Source organism: Numenius arquata, chromosome 22 (genome assembly GCF_964106895.1).
Source record: "Numenius arquata chromosome 22, bNumArq3.hap1.1, whole genome shotgun sequence".
Taxonomy (NCBI): domain Eukaryota; kingdom Metazoa; phylum Chordata; class Aves; order Charadriiformes; family Scolopacidae; genus Numenius; species Numenius arquata.
The window spans coordinates 3,164,239-3,183,884 of NC_133597.1; the positions used below are offsets into that span (position 1 = coordinate 3,164,239).

The window sequence follows — 19,646 nt, forward strand, 5'->3', positions numbered from 1 at the left end:
CATCAGAAGGCAGGAAAACATCACAAGAAGTTTGGTCACTTGTTGCACAACACATTTGGTCTACAGTCACAAACACAAAATGCTGCTTGCGAGCCATGAATTCTTAAAGCAGTAGCTTTGATGAATAGTTTTCCTGTGAACGCGTTCTACAAAGTAAGCCTTTGCTCATCAGTCATTCTGAACGTGTTGCCTGTAGTTAAACTATCACGATTGAACAACAAATGCCGCAGGCTCGCTTTGAGTGCGGCCACCAAATTACTAATTGTCACCTGAGAGTTCTCACCCATCAAGAACTCCGCAAAGGAGAAGGGATTATTTGTGCCCAGGACCAGAGGGAGCTGGGATGTTTCAGACTAGGAACATCCAGGCCGAAACATCCAAAGGGCAGTGGCTCCAACTGATAGGATCTCGGGACTTCTAGAAAGTTTGGCTTGCATTTGATAATTTCAGGCTTTTCCATAGCTGATCCATAAGTTTAGACCTGTGTAGAGAGTGTCAGGCATATGTACACTCATTCTGATTTCTTTGTGTGACCCTGGATACGGGAATGGTGCTTCTACACTACAGTATGAACAGAAATATCTGTGGGAGCCTCAGATGTAGATCGGAAGGCTGCCTGGGAGCCAGCACACTCTGAAAGGAATATGAAAGGAGTGGCATTTTGTGATCTATACCCTCATAGTGCCAAGCGCTCACCGTTTGCTTCTGTTTGTCTCTAGGTCTCTACCTCAGGGTCCTTGGGGCCCCTCTCCGTCAATCCAGTGCACAGCACCATGCCTGGGACTGGTAAGCCTTTAGAATAAGCCTTTAGAAACCTGCCTCGCTCACCATTCCTTCCCTCCTTCCTCTGCTCCTGCTCTCTCCCTGCTTGGTCTCTAGCTCGTATTTGCAGCCCACTCTTAGTAAGACCCTTGGGTTTGGCCAGGGCAAGTATCCCCATATAACTAGTATACAAGGGATAAGAACAGCAGAGCCTTTCTCTTGGCTGGAACAAAGACGCGGAAAGCTTCCTGGGCATGGTAACATTCCCAGGATAATCATCCTAGGCAAATTTTACTGGGGTGTTTAGGTTTTGGGAGCCAGGCACACCTAGAAAGGTGGCCAAACGGGAGAAGTGCTTGGGGGTAGGTTGTCAGATCTCCTTTGATAAGTGTGATTCACATGAATAGAAGCTACAGAGAGTGCAGTCCTGGAGACCCCCACCTTCTCCGGGGCTGGGGCACAGATCCTGCCTTGCTGCTGCAGGGCAGGCAGTGACTCAGATGAACGGGATGGGTACAAGATAGGGTTGGGAGTGTTCCGGGCTTGGGCTGTCCTTGGCAGGAAAAGGAGATCCCGGCCTTATTCTGCTTTCTCTGCTACGCAGTAACATCATCGTGTTCCCCAGGGAACTCCAGCAGGCCCTCCTCCCCTGGCAGTGCACTCCATGCCAGCAGCCCCGGCACAGCCCAGAGCAACTCCAAAGCTGCAATGAACTCGCCCGGTTTCAACTCTTCAGGGTAAGACTAAGACAGCGGGGGGCCCCACAGCTTGCTCCTCGGCAAGGGCGTCGGAGGGTTTGGGAGAAAAGCAGCGGGACCTTAGAGGAGAATGTGCAAGCCCTTAGAGACTCCAGCAATGTGGAGCCACGTGGTGGCACCTTCTTACGTGGAGCTTCACAGCTAACCCGAAGTTTCTTGGGATAGGGCTATTTTTCTGCTTGAGGACAAATAGTAAATCAAGTTTTGCCTGAAAAACTGTGCTGGGAAACAAAAGGGAAAAAAAAAAAAACCAAACAAAAAACAAAAACCCAACAAAACCAAAAGGGGAAAAAAAACTCCAACCAAAAACCTGGATAGAAACACTGGCCATAAGGACTGTCCTAAACTAACTCCTTGTGTGGAGGAAGCAGAGGAAGGCTTCTTTTGCTGTTTCTGCTTGGATAACCCCCTCCACAGCCAGTTTTCTCTCCTGCAGCGCCACCCAGAGAGCTCTGCTGCAGAGTTAACTATTCCACAGTGGCCGATGAAACAGGAAGAAAGATTTTCCTCTGCCCTGCCTTTAGACGCTGCAAAATCATTAAACCACGAGTACGGGCTCAGAGCCCTTCTGGTTATTTCACTGAAGGTGCCTCTGCCACGGTCTGTGCTGCTCAGGCCTCTCTGCGCTTGTGGTTCCTGCTACATGGCATCAAGGATGCTGTGTTAGTAGGAAGGCCACAGGGTGCAGAGGGCGTTACCTGTAGCTGCTGGGCTCCCTGAGTCAGGGATCATCCTGTGCCGTGAGTCAGACCTCCTCTTACGTGGAGGAAGTCCAACAGCCAGGTGAACTCATGAGCACGGTGGAAGATGTTACTTAGAAGGACAGGGGGGTTGCTATTGGCTTCCTGCAGGAGCAAAGGATCATTTGCTGGCAGTAGTCTCTTTGGCTACAAAGAGAATAATAATGATTTTTTTATTTCAAGGGAAGTGGTTAACGACATGGCAATTGTAGCTCTTATTCCCTGTGTTGCAAACAGATCTTGGTACCGATGGAATCAACCTACCTACCTCCACTGAGATGACTCCTCCATCATGTGTAAAAGGAGCTCTGACTTCTAGCTATGGACCAGCTTCTCTAGGAACAATGCTTGGGGCAACATCTGGCGTTCCAGTGCCTTCAAAATGCTGCCAAATGAAGGTCTTGTTTAAGGGAACCCATAGCAACAGAACTCTCCAGGGACTCAAACTGCAGCTGACCTTCCCCAAGGATTCTCTACGCCAACAGTGACATTATAATATTCTTCCAGGCATTCACTTCAAGAACGAGCCCTTGCTTAGCACTATTAGCATGAAACACTGCCCTCTGCTTGCAAATCTCTGCATTCACACTGGATTGCCTGGCAATCTCTAATCTGGAAGGATTTCTGTGTCAGGACCCTCTTTTCCCCTCACTCATTTCAGAGCTTCCCGTAAGAAGGGTCTATCATGCTGTTACTATCACGCACACATACCATAAAGCCCCAAACTGAGCCGAGGTTACCCAGTTCATTTCACCAGAGACCCGTGTCTAGACGTGAGCCTTGGTTTCCAATAGACTTCTGAGGTCAATGGCACTGAGCTTTATCCACCACCAAACTCGCTTTGCTTTGAGCCATTCTGCTCTGTTTCTAAAAGTGCTTTTTTTTTTTTTCTTTTTTCTTTCTTTTTTTTTTTTTTTTAATTAAGTATTTTAGAGCTTTCTTATTTTTTCCTTTTAAAAAAAATTGTTGTCTTTTGCAAAATTTGTGTCCAGGTCTTGTTATTGTTCCCAGCTAGCCTCGCTGCCCCACTGGAGGACGTCACTGTTCAAAAACCTTGGGTGAACTTCTCACTCCACTGAACACAAAAGCAGTTTGCGTTGATTTGGTGGGAAGAGGATTAGTCTTGACCTTCCCTTCTTTCTTTTATTCATGCTTTGGGTTTTATCCGATACCAAATGGAAACCACCTCTCTGGTGTAGAGGTGTGCATGTGTTCTGGTCTTTCCTGAATCGTAAGCAATGTAGCTTGCCTGTTCTCTGCAGCATGCTCTTCTCTTCCTGGGAGGACAAGTGGTATTGCTCAGGTGTGAACCTTGAGGTTTGTGCGTGCGAGTGTTTCTTAATTTCATGAGGTGCCAAAGTGTAGGAAACTTCAACTGTCGCAGCATATCACCAGGGAAATTGTTACTTTGCAACTTGCCACTTGAAAAGAGGTAGATATTTAATTTTGTTAAAGTAGACTTTGAGTAAAACAAATTCCTGGTCAGGTTGTCAATGGGTACAAATAATTAATTCAGTGGAACTAGAGTAAATGAGTATCTGGTTCACAGATTGTAAATAGCCATTTTTGAGTAGCAGTCTTTTTTTCTGATGGCTTTTTTTTTTTTTTTTAGGTAAATGTGAGCTTTTTTTTTTTTTAAAGTAAAAAATATCCTTTGACACTTCTGGGGAAAAAAATATTTGATCCATTGTTTTTTATCCTACTCATCCAGTCCTGTGTGATGAATTATTGCTGTAGGGAGCCTGTGGACCTTAAGAGTTTCTCAGCTACCTTCACACAAAGTATTGAGCCCTACGTGTACATTGTGTATAGAATCGCATTTGTTGCTTTGAGTGAGATTTTGTTATAGAAGCAGATGCTGATAATAAGAAGAGGGGACTGGAAAAGAAAAGGAGACCTTCTTGAAAAATGGAAACTAAGAAAAATATTTCTTTTTTTTTTTTTTTAAAAATACTAAAATAAGTTTTTTCAAAATGCTCTAAGACAAAAAAGGGAGAAATTGTATTTCTGTTTCCTGGATTCCCCACCACCACTCATTTACCTCTAACTGAAACACTTTCATCATATCTGTTTTTCAGTGGAAACATTAAAATTAAATGAAACGGTTTTTTTCAACAAATTTTGTTGTGATTTAAAAAACATTTTATGTTGGGAAAGCAAGAAATGAAGATGGGAAGTATTAATCTAACTCTCCTCATTACTGTGGCCCTTCTATCTGCTGTTACTTAAATTTTCTTACATGCTTGGAGGGTTAAATTCAAGCCTTGTTCTCCATTGCTTTCCAACTATATTTGGAGATGTGAAATGAATTATTTGAATATAATCATTCTACAGCTAAGCTGTGACAGGTTTGGTGCAGGTTGGGTGGGTTTTCTTGGCAGGTTTCTTAAGGTGCCCGTTACTGTCTCTAACAGGGGCATCCCTGCGAGAACTTGCCTTCTACGGCTAGAGTGACAGGGATTAAACACGACAGCTTCTGCTGTGGCATGCTTTAATCACACGCTAACAGTGGAAGACGAATGCACTCACAGATTCACAGCCAGGCGTGGGTACCAGTTTTTCATCGCAGGCAAGATCTTGGTTACTGGGCAGAGAATTGGGGGTTGATACTATATTTAAGCATATATTTCCCTGATTCATTTCCAGTAATTTCGTGTAAGCAGCTGGGCTAAACTGGCTGGGAGACTGGTGGGGTGAGACAAAGGGGGTCTGTACTAAAATGGTGGAGGGTGGGAGAAACAGGAATGAACAAATCAGGAGAAATTCTTTTTGCTTTTTAACTAAACCATGCCAGCGTTTTATTGGTTGTGTTGGAAAGAAACCTTTCCAGAGCTGTGTTTCTCTCTTATCTGGCCTAAAAGATCAGGAAAAAAAGTATACTTTCACATTAAAATTTCAATTCTGTCATGGTTTAAAAACAATCCATTCCGAAAACAAAGCGTTGACCTGTACTCGCGTGCAGACAAAGCGTGTAGGAGGAGAATTTTCCTCTCCTGTCTCTGGCGGGATGGTGTAAGCTCCACAGTGTGCTCAGGGGAGCCAGTGTCCGTTGACGACTCGGTCATATCCGCCACGGCTGAACCCGACCAGGTGCGTCGCTATGGGCTTGTGTCCGTGGAGAAGAGATGCTCTAAGTCCTAAGGGAGAGGGGTGTAGGTGATAACTGGGAAATTCATAACCCCACCCTCAAGGAGCTGCCTTTCCTCCCAGGCCTTTCATTGAAACACCTCAGCCGAGCTCCTGTGAGGGCTGGCCAACGCTACGGGAGGAGGATGGAGCAGGAAACAAACAATCTCTTTTCCATGCCAGCCTGAGAAGTGATTTGCATGTGACTGTTCGCTGAGTGTGCTGCAACCCTATGAATAAAGTCAGCAGGATTTGGATTCTGACCAAACAACAGCCCTGGCTAGGGATGAAAGAGAGGGGTGGCTGCCTCTTGCTCTGTAATTATAAAGACCCCTTAAGAAGCTTCCAGCTTTTTAAACAATGATTTTGGAATCCTTATTCAAAGCCAGTTCCATATGAAAAAGATGTTCAAGTGGCATGAAGGGATCTTGCACCAGCCTCTCCTTCCTAAGATATAAACCTTAAAATTAATACTCTACATAGTGGAAACAAGTGCATCACACGATGGCAAGCTGCTAAGACAATGACCCCCTCTTACTTTTTTCTTTTTCCTTTTTATTAAAATTTTGGCTATTACAAATATTTACACGTTAGCAGATAGGAAGAACAAATTTAAATCACCGATCTGTACCTTTGGGACACCCTATCTTGTTTTACTTCCTGCATGACCTTGGACAAATCACTTAATCCCCATTAGGCGACGGTGATGATAGCCCTTCCCTTCTCCCAGTCCTCAACTTGTGCTAAATACCATAGTTCATGACTGATGAACGCTACAGCTGATTCTGCTGCCAGCCATCGTAGAAGACATTTATGCCACCGACCCTCAGCACAGCCCTAGTTTCCAGCTATTTTCTACTGTGAAAAACCTCGAGTTATTTCATAGATTATTTAAAAGCTCAGAAGTGACCGTTCTGATTGCCTTCATAAACCCAGCCTGCAAATTTCACCCAGTAATTCCTGCATTAATCCTCTACCTGGTAGCTGAGCTGTAACTTGGCTACTGATTTCAGAGTCAGTTGACAGTCTGCTTAAACGCTTGGTAAAGCCTCCTAGAGGTTTGTGAGCCTCTATGTCAAAAGAGACCAAAATTAAAGTTGTGAAAGGCAGCTAACTATTTACAATAATATATTTACAAGTTACTGTACATGTAGAGACTCCTATAGTATAGAGAAGATACATCATGATCAAAATCTGGTTCTTAACCGACAAGGACTATTCCATTTTATTTTCAGAAATTCCTCAAAGTAATTTGCTCCCACAAAAGCAGCACTGCATAAATTTTGGAATATTACTTATGAAAGCTAGGAGGGAAATTACCAATGCATTAAATGCTGAATAACGGTTTCTGCACATCAGTACTGCAGCTGAGATCAAAGCCAAGCTGTGCCAGGTGTTGTGCAAACATGTCATTAGAGCTGATCTCCACTGAAAAGTTTATAAACACGGTAACAAGTCTCCCAGATTTATTGATAAACTGGTCCTGAACTGGGAAACAAACCCTAGCAGCTTGTTTGTTTCACAAAAAGCTACATTGGGAACGGAAAGGTCTCGATTCCCCTATCTTCTAGGAATACTTCAGTCACACAGGAGCATCTAAGGGATTAAAAATATACAGAGCAGGAAATTCCAGCTTTCCAAGACTGAGAGTCACCTCCCACAGCCATAGATAAACAATGTAGGGAACCATTGCTCACAAGCAGATGTGCCTCACAGTGGCTATAAGAACTCACGTAATCTCCTGAGCAACCTTGTGCCTGAATGGTCTCCACGCTCTCTGCCCTCGTTCCTCTCTTGAGGAGAAGAGCTCCTCCACCATTAGGACTCAAGCATCAGTGCCGTGAACCAAGAGTGAAGAGCCAGCTGTCAGCTGAGTCCCTGTCCAAAAACACCTCTGTGGGTCCCATCCCTGTCGCTTGTGAGTATAAGGGGTGCAACCCCGTTCATCTTTTATTTTTATCCACGATCTGGACATTCTCAAGATCTCTGGAGAAATGAGCCAGACCCCACTCAGCTCCAAAATCAAATCAAGGACACGGTATGCCTTTGGACGTCGTGGTAGTCATCTCTCTAGTTCCTGCTCTCCTCAGCCAGAAGAACTGGCATCCTCAGAATATAAAATGGACAAATACTCCTGACTTTCCTCTCTGCTGACAGATATTAGAGTGCATACAGGAGATGTACTCCTATTAATGACTGACATCAAGGGTGACTTTGCCACTCAACTGCTGTAGCAACTACAGAGCTCTAAGTGAGCATGCAGATGCGGCAGGAGGTGGGGTACCTGATACATCCCTGATGTTTAGCAGTGCCGAGGTACAAGCAGGAGTGGGAAGGACTGGAAAAGTAACAATTTGCTGTTGGTATTTAATTTCTTTTATTCCTCATTCCCCTTTCTTTCCTCTTCTGCTTTCCACCTGTGAGAAGAGTGAGTGCAAGCTGGGAGAACAGGGCTCTGTTCCTTGCCCTTCCCAGTTTTCCCTGTGGCCTGAAGGGAGACTTTGAGCATTTCTAAGTGTCCAAATGATCCCATCAAGTGCCCTCACCATTCCTGAAGCTCACGGCCTTTGGGACTTACAGCCCTGGTTTAATTAGTGTATATCCTAACACTCCAATACAATGCCTTCAGCAGCTGAGCTTAAATTCAGGCTCATCTTTACAGATGCCAGCAGGGGCTAGTGCTCGAGCTGCAGTGGGACCCCCGTTCTCTGTGCCGGGGGGTCCCCTGCCCGCACAGCCTCTGGGCTTGCTTCAGAGCAGGGGCCAAAATGCTGGCAAAGGAGAGAAAATGTGGAAGTTTTAGCTCAAATATAAGAGCAACATGTAACCTACAGTCCAACTAGAAGCATATTTTAATGTGTTGCCAGAGCTTTTACAACACAGAGAACCATCCTCTGGAGCGCAGCACGCACAACAGATCTAAGTGACCATAGACGAGGCCTCTCATGCTTTGAGTGATTGGTTTCACTCCCAGTATAGAGCTCTTTGGCTGCAGGGGAGGTTTGGGACAGTTTTTAATGGAAATGGAATAAACAGAAATTACGTGGTACTGGCCCCAAGTTCACTGTCAGGGCTTGGAGGAAGCACAGCCCTTTCCCAGTTACTCACTCCTGCCTCTGCCCAGCCCCGGTGCTCGGCCCCAGCTCAGCTCCTCGCTCACTCATCCTGTTCTGCGTGTTCTGTGTCACATCTCCCTGTGCATCCCGCACCGCTCCCCAGCTCTGGACCCAAGGGGTCCCAAACTCACCGACTCCTGTCTCAGGCTCCCCAACACAATGGTGGGCACCCTAAAGCCCCCACCCACACCTCCCGGCTTCTGCTTTCAAAATAAGGTACAAAACTTGAAAGGGGACTCCAGGACACTTTTTTAAAACAACAACAAAAGGATAAAAGCACCTCCCCTCTTGTCTGATCCAGCTTTATTCTCCACTTTATTCTCCTTCATCAGAGAGGAAAACCTTCAGCCAAATTGAAGTCTGGGGGCCCTGTGGGGCTCCCACCGGAGGGAGGGCTGAGGCTGGCTGGAGGTGCCAGCCCTGCCCACACACTCCAAACGCCCGTCCTTATTTCTCCTGCCCAGTTTCCCCTTCTCTCCGCCGTCCATCCGGCAGCACGGCCCTTTCCCTGCTCCGGGGCACGCAGCTCCGTCGCTCCGAGCCCTCTCCGCCTGCGGGGCGGGTGAGCGGGGATGGGGAGCGCAGGGACCGGGGGAGCATCCTCCGGGGCCGCGGAGAGCCGGGGAGGGGGAGTGTGTGGAAGGGGGGTTGGAAGACCCTCCCCCGCAGGAGCTGCCCCAGCCGGGGGCGGGGAGGGGAGGGAAGATAAAAGCTTTTCGGTGCGCTCCGGCACCGCCTCCCGTCCTCGGGCAGTCCCGGAGCCCGCAGCCGGGTGGCGGAGCCGGCGAGCGGCCGGTGACAGCGGCGAGCTGGGGTAAGGAGCGGGCTGGGGGGCTGGGGAAAGGGGGTCCGTGCTGGGGAAGGGGGTCCGGTTCCCCCCCGGGATGTCCCGGTTTTCCCCCTCGGGTTGTCCCGCTTCCCTCCCGCTCCGTTCCCCGAGGGGCGAGCGGCGGCCGGTGTGTGTGTGGGGGGGGGGGGTGTGCGTGTGTCGCTTTGGCTCGGGGTGGCGGGGGTGTGTGTTTGTGTGCTGGGATCTTGTTTTTTCCCCCAAAGGCGTTAGGACCTTGGAAACGAGGAGGGGCTTGCAGGGAGATGGTGCTCGGGAGGGTGTCTGGAGAGCAGCATGCTCACGGGAAGGTTATGAGGTGTGTTTTGGTGGGGTTGATGGGTTTGTTTTGCCCATGTGTGTTTTGGGTTTGGTTGTTGGGTTGTTGTTTTTTTTCACTGGGGTTTTGGCAAATGGGCTGGGGTGGCTACTGAGGCGGATGGTCTGGATGAAGACCCCTTGCTGCAGGGCTGCTGCGCCCCTGACGTCCTCGCTCTGTGTTCAGCAGGATGGTGTCCATCGTTCTCGAGGTGACCTGCAGCCTCGTGTCCTGGCTGTCCCTGTACGCCTGCCTCTGCCACTGGAACAAGCGCCGTTCCTGCGAGTGGAACTGCCGCTTGGTCACCCTGCTGCATGGGGTGATTGTCACCTGCCTCTCGGGTTATGTTGCTCTCTTGGATGGCCCCTGGCCTCTGGCCCATGCAGGTATGTTTGGAGTCTTACCCTGACACATGTCCTTGTCATGTAGCGTGGGCACCTCAGGTTACAGGTGGAGTGGGGGGCTGATTGCTTTTGCTGTCTGTTCTCTTATATGTGCTCTTGGGATGTGTTTGGGGCAGGATTTTAACTCCCCTGCTTCTTCTCCAGCCCTTACTACTTCCTACTGTTAATCTTTTTTTTTTTTTTTTTATCCCAAATTACACATGTTGAAAGTTTTCAGGTTGGCAGGTTAAGTTTATTGCAAGCATTAGGTGTAGCAATATATTGAGAATCTGCTAAGTGCTGTTTACATTTTTAAGGGTGTAGTAACTCCTGGCATTTGGCTGTGGGGTTTCTTTTTGAATAGTTCTGCTGATGTGGGTCAGGCTTTCCATCTCTGCTTTTTGAAAAGGTGGAAAGAAAGAGGAACAGGAATGTGGCAGGATGGGATGGCCTGCCTGGGTCTGCTGGGCAGGCTGAAGTGTAAAGGGAGAGCAGAACCAGACGTCCAAGCCTGGCACTTGGCCCGTGGGATAAGGCTGGAAACTGAGGAGGAAAGGGGCATGCTCACAACCTATATTGCTTCGCATTGTAGAGAAATGGCTTAAGTAAGACCCCAGGCTTACGTACATCTTTCGTTTCAGGTTCACCAAACACATCTCTTCAGATCCATGTGCTGTCCCTGACCTTGGGTTACTTTATCTTTGACCTGGGCTGGTGCCTCTATTTCCAGACAGAGGGAGACCTAATGCTGTTCCATCACACGCTGAGCATCTGTGGCATGATCATGGTGCTGGGGCTCGGGAAGTCTGCTACGGAAGTCAATGCTGTTGTATTTGTTAGCGAGATCACCAACCCACTGCTCCAGACCCGCTGGTTTCTGCGAGAAATGGGGCGTTACCACACTTTCCTGGGAGAGGTGGTGGATTTCTTCTTTGTGTTCCTCTTCCTGGTGCTGCGAATCGGAGGAGGAGCTTTGATCATGTATGCGATGGTGACATCCCCTGATCCCAGCTGGCTCCTCAAGGCTGGAGGCCTGGCCATGTACACTGTGTCTTTGGGGTTTATGGTTGAAATCTGCCGCTTTGTCAGGAGGAAAATGTTGAAAAAATATCATTCCTGGACAAGCCTGAGGAGTACCAACACACCTGTGAAAACTAATGGGCACTTGACAGCTCATTGACGGGTTGTGGGTGACAATCCCTTGCATCTGGCTACTGGGGGTCCTGGCTACTGATGCCTATTGCTGTGAAAAGAACCCCTAAAAGTGAAGTGGAATTGACTTTCTGGCACTCCAGTGGTCTGCTACCCCTGGAGGAGATGAATCAGCGCTAGGACCACGGCAAAGCTGACAGAAGAGGGGTTTGAATGGAAATCTGAGGAACCTGGCATGTCTCCCTGACTTTGCCAGCAATGGTACAGTCTCCAGGAGGGCAGCAATGTCAGGTCTACTCAGTCTGCAAGCGGTGATTGCACTGTCTGTATGTTCTGTAATCATTTTGGAGGTAGAATTATTTTACAGTGGAGAGCCTGAAAATCAAATCTGAAAAATCCCATCTTCCTGCCAGTGGGACGAGGTGTGGGTGTGACCCAGCAAAGCTTAACTGAGCCTCGCTCTCCTTAATCCTGGAGTTGGACAACACACTTGACTAAGTACTTGGATGAAAGGCTCTGAACAAGATTCAAGTGCTTGCAGGGGTATAGTGGAGTTGTCCTCTGAGTGTGTGAAGTGATGGTACTTGAGGTGAGGCAGTGTTTTACCTCATTGTTTTTAACGATACATTTCTTCCTCTCTTTTTTTTTTTTTTTAATACTTGCATTTGAGCAGATACTGATCTTAGAGCAGTGTGACTTCACTGGGATTGACTCAGGCCCTTGCAAACAAGAGTCAAGAATTAGACTTGTGCCAATAAAGTCCACAAGCAGGTGTTCACCTAGCCTTGGATTGCTTTTAAAAAAAAAAAAACAAACCACCACCAACAAACCAGGCATTCTGTGGGTGAGAGATGATAAAGAAGAGCCCTCTGCAGATGCTCTTTCTGTTCTGGGGTTGGCTTATTTACCAGCCACTTAAGCTGAATGCGTGGCTAACAAGTCTAATAAGTGACTGTGTTTTCAGGGGTGACAGTGATGTTTAGGCAGATCTCAGTGTAACATCTGCTTCATACCAGCAGGTCTCAGAGTATGGCCCAGTTGTCTTGTGTTCTTTACCGCTCGGAACTGAGTTCTGACATTTCCCCTGGGGTTTTAATGTGAAATTTCCTTCTGTTTAAGGCTGCAGTTGAGATTCAGTCTCCTATAAAAGCCTTGTGTACAGCTGGGAAACAAATGGGTTTGTGTTGCCCTCAGGCTTAGCGAGACTCGTTGCCTTTCCTTCCTGCTTTCAAAGAACGTGTTTAGGAGAGCTGCTTCATGGAGCTAAAGAGCCCCTGAAACTCCTGAAGTGAGGTGTCTCCCCTGCCGCAGAGGTGCAGGAGGGGAGCAGTGGGAATACGGCTGCCGTGGGGATGCAGCCTCACTGCCTCCTCCGTGTCTCTTATCTCACTAACTCGGGCACCGTTCAGGGCAGATATCTGCCTTGGCTGGGGCTTGGAATAAGGTGTCTGGAGAGATTAAAGAATGACATGAAATAACCTCATTTTTTGACATGCCCTCTGAATGCGTCGCAGCTGTGAATCCAGGCAAGTGAGCAGGCTAATGTGTTTAGAGAAACAGGAGCCTTGCACCCCTCATACCTTGCCAGCGTGGCTCTGGGGACCTGGCCTTGTGAGGTGTGAACTCTTGCCAGAGTCACTGTGCTCTTCTGAAAACTCCTATGAGTGATGAGACTTCTAATAAAGTTATGTTCTTTTTTTTTTTTTTAAAAAAAAAAAAACAAAAAAAAAGAAAGAAACAATTGCTGTAATGTTCTTTTGTTCCGGGTCTTAAGGAGGCAACTGAAGTTAATGCTGAAGAAAACAGGCTTGAGGGTAACCGAAGCATGCTAAGGCTAGTAGTCACTGGCAAAGCTCTGGCTTATGCCCTTCGTGCAGTTCAGGAAGGAGTGAGTTGGTGCGGAAACAAGCAGGAGCTGAGCCATGTGCTCTGGAGCTCAGGCTTGGGGGGGGTGAAGCATAGGTGAAGGTCAGCTGAAGCTCACATTTATGACTAATGTCCCCATAACCTGCCTTGCCAATGACTCACGGTCAGTATCGCAGGGAAGTTAAGAGTGGGCCATAAAACAGAGGTTTTGATGGACTCGAGGTCACAGGGTAACTGTTAAATTCGTGGCCTACGTCCCAGGCTGCCTTTTTTTCCTCTGCAGCACCAATGCCTCTCTGTAGCTCGTTGAGTTTCTTATTTGTTGACATTTCAAAGAATGTAATTTTTAATACACGTGCCTGATTTTTTTAGCTGTCAAATATCCTTGAGGGCTCTTACAGTCACAAAAGGCGAGCATCAGCCTTGGCCTCTCACCAAGGAAGGCTACTGGACCCCGGTGTGTTTCCAGTTCCTGTATATTTCCAGTTTATTTCTGGAGAAGTTTCCCAGCATTGGTGAGCTGGTACACTCTGTGGCCCATCGGTGTTGTAAGCTCTCCTTAGAACAGGGACAGAAAGAAGACAAGAAGAAATAACGTGCTGCCGAGGGAGGGTGTAGCTAGACTAAAAGGGGCGCAAATAACTGCGAGCAGAGGCTCCCGTCCTGGGCTGTTTTGCTGAATGCTGTTTGTCTGCAGGCAAAGTGAGCGGGTGCAGCTCAGCCTGCCCTTTTAAACGGCTGACTCTGCACAAAGCAAACCAGAAAATTAGTGTATAAGCTGCACCCAACTTCTGGTACAATCCACGGGGAGATGATTTAACTTGCCACCTCGCGTCTCCCCAAATGCAAATTTTGCATGTTGTATGACCTAGAACAAAAAAAAACAAAAAAACCAACTCCCTTCTTCTCTGTATTCTACCTCAGGCAGAATGGTCCTTGCCTTGGTCTTTGAGAGGACACATCTGCGGCCACCTCTGTTGTTTTTCCTGGTGGCTCAGCTTCTGTGCCGTGAGTTGACATTAGCCCCGTAGTTTTGTGTCTTGTCGATGCTGCTCTGTCTCCTAAGCTCAACATTAGAACGGCTCCGTCTCAGTTGTTACTGAGGCTATCGGAGGGGGCTGGCGCCTGGCCCAGCAAAGGTGGAGGAAAGCAAGATGGGACCTAAGGTTTGTCAGAGGAGCAAGTGCGGTATTACTGTTCGTGAGGACGTTGTGCTGGTAGGGCTGAAAAATGAGCATCTTGTAGCAATAGGAACCTGTGCCTGGCCCGAACTGGAAAGGTAAGATGGATATCCAGTTGAAAACAGGCTCGTTACAGGTGCTAAAAAGCAGGACAAGCCACTCCCACCATCTGTATTTCAAAAGGTAAAACTTGTCAGGATGAAGGGGGAAAAAAAAAAACAAAACCACCCACCCTATTTCTGGGTGTGAGAGATTGTTTTGGTTGCATCTTACGAAAGGAGTTAAGTGTGTTGGTTGGAGGGAGGTTTTTATAAGCTACTTTAGGTGTTGTGCATAAGCCCTGGATTTTGCCACTCGGTGGACGGAGGGAGGGGGAGAGGAGAGATGCGGTTTGGCACCGAATTCTCACAGTGAGAAGAAACTGCTGGGCCTTGTACCTGCCGCAGCAGCGCCGGGTGAGAAGGGTACGTTCGGGGCCGGGCTGCGTGCCTTCCCGGCTTCTGCGGGTGATGAACCCCGCGGGGTACGGTGCCTCGACGCCGGTGCTTTCCTGACACAGTTACCGTGTAAAAGCCGGTCGCGCCACGTCCGCCCGCAGCCCGGTGGTCTCCGGGATGAGGTGGTCGAAGCGGGTGGTGGGTGCCTGGCACCAGTTTTCTGTGCCCACGGGGCTGAAGAGCTGCTCGGTGTGTGCCCGGTGGGAACAGGGTTCTGCCAGCGACCGCCTCTTGGGCGATGAACGGTGGTGTGTCCCGGACAGGGAGGATGGACAACCGGCGAGTCGGTGGCCCGGAAGGTCCCCAGCTTCTCGGCTGGGCTTAGGTGGGATGGACAAGGGGTCTGCAGGGGAGCGGCTCCCCTCTTCCCTCCTTCCCCTCCCTCCCCGCGGCCCTTGCCGTCCCTCCTCCCCGCCAGCAGGTGCCCCTCGGCCGCCGCTTCCTCTTTCCCGGGCGGCGGAGGCGGCGGCGGGCCCGGACCCGGCAGCCGCGGCCCTGCAGGTGGGTCTGAAGGGAAGGGCCCGGCCTCCGGCCTTCCCCGGCCGGCCCCGAGGGCGGCGGCGGCGGCGGGGTCCCGGCCCCCGAAGGCCGAGGTGCGGGCGGCTCGGAGGGAGCGGAGCGGGCCGGGGGCGGGAGGCCGCGGCGGGCAGGGCCGGGCCGGGCCGCGGGAGGGCGGCTGCCTCCCTCCTTCCCTCCATCCCTCCCTCCATCTCTTCTTCCCTCCATCCTTCCATCCATCCGTGGCCGGGAGGAGGGCTGGTGGCCGCCGCAGGGCTCGGGGGTGGCCCGGCGGGCTCTGCCCCTGGGTTGGGGCGCGTCGTTTGGGCCTCCTCCATTTTCTGATAAGGGGAATTAACGGTGCGGTGCCGCAGGTGCCGGTTTTCGGGGAGGAGCGGGGCCGTTCTGGAGTAGGGTTTTAGGTGCGTGTGATTATTGCGGAGCCTGCTTCCATCCCTTGCTACCGGTGGTACAAACGTTAATACAATTCCCTTGGTTTTTAAATGATATTGCCCTTTCCGGAGTGCAGGGACGGGCATAATTCACAGGTGCAGTATATATTGTATATGTTAGTGGCAAGTGTTGAGCTTTGATGTGCAATTGGAGGATAACCCCCTTTCTTTCCCCTCTTTCCCCTCTTCGGGGGATGGAGAAGTATCTTTTTCACAAGTAGGCATGGAAAACACCTCAAAATGTTTAAAAGGTCGTTCCTCATCCTTCTACCAGCCTTCCCCAGCTGGTCAATCCCTTTTGTTGCATCAGAATTCCTCCTGCCTTATCTGCCTTGACTCTGAATGCGTTGGGACCTCAAGTACCAGGGATGTCAATGGAAGCACCTGCTCAGAGCAATTAATCACATCCTCATTTCATCTCCCCATCTTCCCAAGGCCCATTACACCATAATGGCTTTGTTTATACCCAGCCTCCCCAGTCCAGTGGTTCCTGGTGGTGCTTGCAACAGGCCAAACAGGAAGGTTAGGAATTGTAGCTCTGACTCTTCTGTCACGCGTTTTCCTTGCGGTGTTCCCCAGCCCAGGGTGTGAATCCAGCGCCCTGGTCAGCAGGTACCAGCAGGACCAGCAGCGCGCTTGCCATTGCACAACTGGAAACTCGCGTATCCCGGAGCGTGACTCAACTTCTTTTGATGCACTTCCCTGAACGCTGAGGAGTAATGAGACACATCTTATATTTTTATGGGGAGGTGTCATACTTAAGAAGATGTAGATATCTGAGTTTTATATATTTGGGAGGCTCTTAGCAACAAAAGCAGTATCCTCCACAGATGTTTATGCACTGTAATTTTGTTCTGGCAGTATATCTGTTGCTTGACTGAGAGATTCTGTATTGCACAGTGAGTAAAGGAAGGTGTAGGAAAGAAATACTGCTGGAAAAAAATATCTTTTTTGTGGGCATAGCTTCTAATCCTTTTGCATCGAAAAGATTTGGAGGTCTTAGTGCCAGGGAAGGGGAAATGAAGTCTGCAGTTAGGAGAGCTAAGTGGTTTTCACCTTGTCTTGCTCCTCTCAAACTGGGGAGGAGGGACCGTCCAGTGCCTTGCCCAGGGGAGGTGTGCGGTGGCGGGGGGTACTCGACGGGTGCAGCCAGGGGTGGGAAAGGGATTGGCTGTGGGAGCGCTTGGCTGCTTCTGAAGGTGGTGGACCTCTGTATCCTATCACTGTTGGCTGGGGGATGCTTTATTCTAATCTGAGCTTTGTTCTCACGTGCTCATGAAGTTTGAACTGTATGTTGTTTCGCTGTAAGTTTTCCTGGGGAGGACAAGGGGATTTTATAGTGGGTTTTTTCCCAAATTGTCCTGGAAATGTGTTCATGTTAGAAGGTTAAAATTCAGGAGCAGGAGGAGATGGCTTTGTGTTTCTCTTGACTTATTTGCCGTTGGTGTCACTGCACTGTGAAGGCTGATTAGCAGTGAACCTAGCAAGAGACTGTGTTTTTGGGGTTTTCTTTGTTTTTTTGTTTCAGGAGAGGAGGAACCGAGCTAGCCAACACAGGATGAGTAGATCAGGCAGGGCAATGCAAGCAGACCAGTCAAATGCAGAAATATGGGCAGGGAAGAAAAACAAAGGGGCAGGAGTAGCTCTGGATCAAAGCCTTATTGCTGGATGTGGCACTCCTCAGCCTGTCCCCCGGGCAGTGCAGATGAGCACTATTGTATCCCAGCAGATCCTGCATCGTAGACTGGTTGGGGAAGTCTTCCAAGGTGTGTTACCAAGTTGTGGTGTATTTTCTGTTCAACCAGGCTAGGAACTCGCTGCCTTACAAGGGCAATGCTTTCGGTGCACAGCTAAGGTGACACTGGGTGGGGGTCTGTGTGCTGGTGGCCACATGGTCAATCTGCCCTAACTCTCAAGGATACCCTTCTTTGATGTAGGCCTTTCCCCAGGGAAACTGTAGTTCCTCTGCAGAAAAAAAATGTCAGGAGCAAGCAACAGCATCAGGAAGGAGCACAGTAACTCAGCACTGGGACGGTTACAGGTGAAATGCTGCACTGGGTTGTGCTAACGCTGCCGAAGGCTAGACCTTCTGATGCAATTTGTCTTTCTGTTCCCGTGACAGGATGCTGTTCCCCCTGCCTCTGCGGGTAGCCTGCAGTCTGCTTGCCTGGCTCTCTCTCTACGCTTGGTTCTGCCGTCGCTACAAGCACCGGAATTATGAATGGAGCTGCAGGCTGGTCACGCTGACCCATGGCATCCTTGCTACCTGTCTCTCTGCTTACATTGGCTTTATCGATGGTCCCTGGCCTTTGAGTCACCCCGGTAAGTAAAGCTGTGGTCCCCAGTCCCCCAGTGGGTGATGGCACAAAGTGGGGTTCTCCTGCCACCTCGTTATGCAGCCCACTTGAGGAATGATGATTGTAGTGGTATCTGAGGTACTTTGTGATGGAAAGTACTAGAGAAATGGAGAGACTGGTATTGTATTTTGCTAGTGTAATGGCCCTCCCCAGCTGCAGTCTGGCAGAGTGTGTGATCATGTTGTGAGGCCATTATGTGCGTGCAGCTGTTGGGCTAACAACTATAGTATTGTGACTTGTCTGACTTCTCCAGCTGAGCCGTGATCAGTACGTGCTAATATCAGCCTGCCGATGCTGAAGGTGAATGCCCCTTCCTTGTCTCAGATCCTGCCTCCTTGTTGCCTTCATGCTTTAAAGCTCTGTCTGGTGTCTTTGTGTTTCAGGATCACCAAACACAACTCTTCAGGTACACGGGCTGTGCCTTAGCTTGGGCTACTTCCTCTTCGACCTTTGTTGGTGTGTGTACTTCCAGACAGAGGGTGCCCTGATGCTGGCCCACCATCTGGTGAGCATCTTGGGCATCACAGCGTCACTGGCACTCGGGGAGTCAGCTGCGGAGGTCAATGCCGTCATCTTTGGTAGTGAGATCACTAACCCGCTGCTGCAGGCCCGCTGGTTCCTGAAGGAGGTGGGGTGTTACCACAGTTTCACAGGCGATGTGGTGGATTTCTTCTTCGTGGTCCTCTTCACCGGGGTGCGGATTGGAGTGGGGGCCTGGCTGATGTACTGTGAGCTTGCATCTCCCAAACCCAGGTGGTACATTAAGCTGGGAGGCGTCATCATGTACGCTGTCTCCTGGGTTTTCATGGTCAGCATCTGTCGCTTCGCTAGGAGGAAGAGCATGAAGAAGTACCACGCTTGGAGGAGTCGGAGGAGTGATGAGTTATACTTGAAAACTAACGGACATCTGAAAAACCACTGATTGGATGCTGAGTAAAAACTTACTTGAGTTCACAATCTGGCAAGAAGGGGATCGTGCCTGAAATGCCACTGTCGGGAGAGGAGCCAACACACGTTAGCAGTTCTGGAGCCAAATTTATCCCTGGCATAACTCCATTGGAATCCATGGAGCTATGCCATGGATTCACTGGATCTGCAGTGTTTGGCCTGGCAGAGGCTGGCTTGGTGTGTACGTCAGCATATACTAAATGATACGAGTGAAAGAAGGGCTAATTTTTAAAGACTACACATAACTAGTCCAGCAGTGCGGATGTAAATAGTAATGTTAGTAGCTAACTCCTTTGGCACTGGTAGAATCTTGGAAGAGAGGAGAAAATAACACTAGATCTTCATGTTCGGTGTCCTGTACAGTCTAGACAGCTAGAGTGACTCTTCGTACTGTTAGGAAGAAGCATGTTCTAGTGTTTCGTCAGAGTTGGAATTCCTGGCTCTTCCACCAACTCGCTATGTGACCTTGGGCAAGTCACATAACTCTAACTTTGTGCCTAAATTCCCCATCTGTGAATTGGGGGTGATGGAGCTCATCCATCTGTGTTATGCACTTTCAGATCTTTACTTGAGAGGTGCTATATAAATGAAAAATGATGGTTGTTATCTGCACTTTGTTCATTATCCCTGTGTTTCCTTTGGGAGAAAGGATTTTGGTGGTTGAG

At 49.2% G+C, this 19,646-nt stretch overlaps 3 protein-coding genes across 4 annotated transcripts in view; all 3 read left to right on the forward strand.

The window, feature by feature from the left end:
• POU2F3 (POU class 2 homeobox 3) overlaps nucleotides 1-2,537 on the forward strand; it is a 42,094-nt gene extending 39,557 nt beyond the window's left edge. The window contains exons 12-14 of the mRNA XM_074162427.1: nucleotides 720-786; nucleotides 1,367-1,499; nucleotides 2,498-2,537. Of these exons, the coding sequence (XP_074018528.1) occupies nucleotides 720-786; nucleotides 1,367-1,499; nucleotides 2,498-2,537 (240 nt within the window). The remainder of the gene's footprint in view (nucleotides 1-719; nucleotides 787-1,366; nucleotides 1,500-2,497) is intronic.
• Nucleotides 2,538-9,837: 7,300 nt separating this feature from the next.
• On the forward strand, nucleotides 9,838-11,210 carry LOC141474537 (TLC domain-containing protein 5-like). The gene is made up of 2 exons (XM_074162480.1): nucleotides 9,838-10,033; nucleotides 10,672-11,210. Exons 1-2 carry the CDS (start codon nucleotides 9,838-9,840, stop codon nucleotides 11,208-11,210), a joined length of 735 nt encoding a protein of 244 aa, XP_074018581.1.
• Nucleotides 11,211-15,127: 3,917 nt separating this feature from the next.
• Nucleotides 15,128-18,955, forward strand: LOC141474538 (TLC domain-containing protein 5-like). Of its 2 annotated transcripts, XM_074162482.1 has the most exons (3): nucleotides 15,128-15,216; nucleotides 17,790-17,998; nucleotides 18,417-18,955. In XM_074162482.1, the coding sequence occupies exons 2-3, from the start codon at nucleotides 17,800-17,802 to the stop codon at nucleotides 18,953-18,955; spliced, it is 738 nt and encodes a 245-aa protein (XP_074018583.1). In that variant the 5' UTR covers nucleotides 15,128-15,216; nucleotides 17,790-17,799. The 2 variants fall into 2 exon arrangements, with proteins under 2 accessions (XP_074018583.1, XP_074018582.1); XM_074162481.1 differs by lacking the exon at nucleotides 15,128-15,216 and having other exon boundaries at nucleotides 17,800-17,998.
• Nucleotides 18,956-19,646: the final 691 nt, after the last annotated feature.

Bases quoted from the DNA above. Each gene is read 5' to 3' on its own strand.
- LOC141474538 (XM_074162482.1), top strand. From the start codon at position 17,800: ATGCTGTTCCCCCTGCCTCTGCGGGTAGCCTGCAGTCTGCTTGCCTGG. The intron at 17,999-18,416 runs GTAAGTAAAGCT...TTTGTGTTTCAG, and splicing joins CTGGCCTTTGAGTCACCCCG to GATCACCAAACACAACTCTT.
- LOC141474537 (XM_074162480.1), top strand. From the start codon at position 9,838: ATGGTGTCCATCGTTCTCGAGGTGACCTGCAGCCTCGTGTCCTGGCTG. The intron at 10,034-10,671 runs GTATGTTTGGAG...CTTTCGTTTCAG, and splicing joins CTGGCCTCTGGCCCATGCAG to GTTCACCAAACACATCTCTT.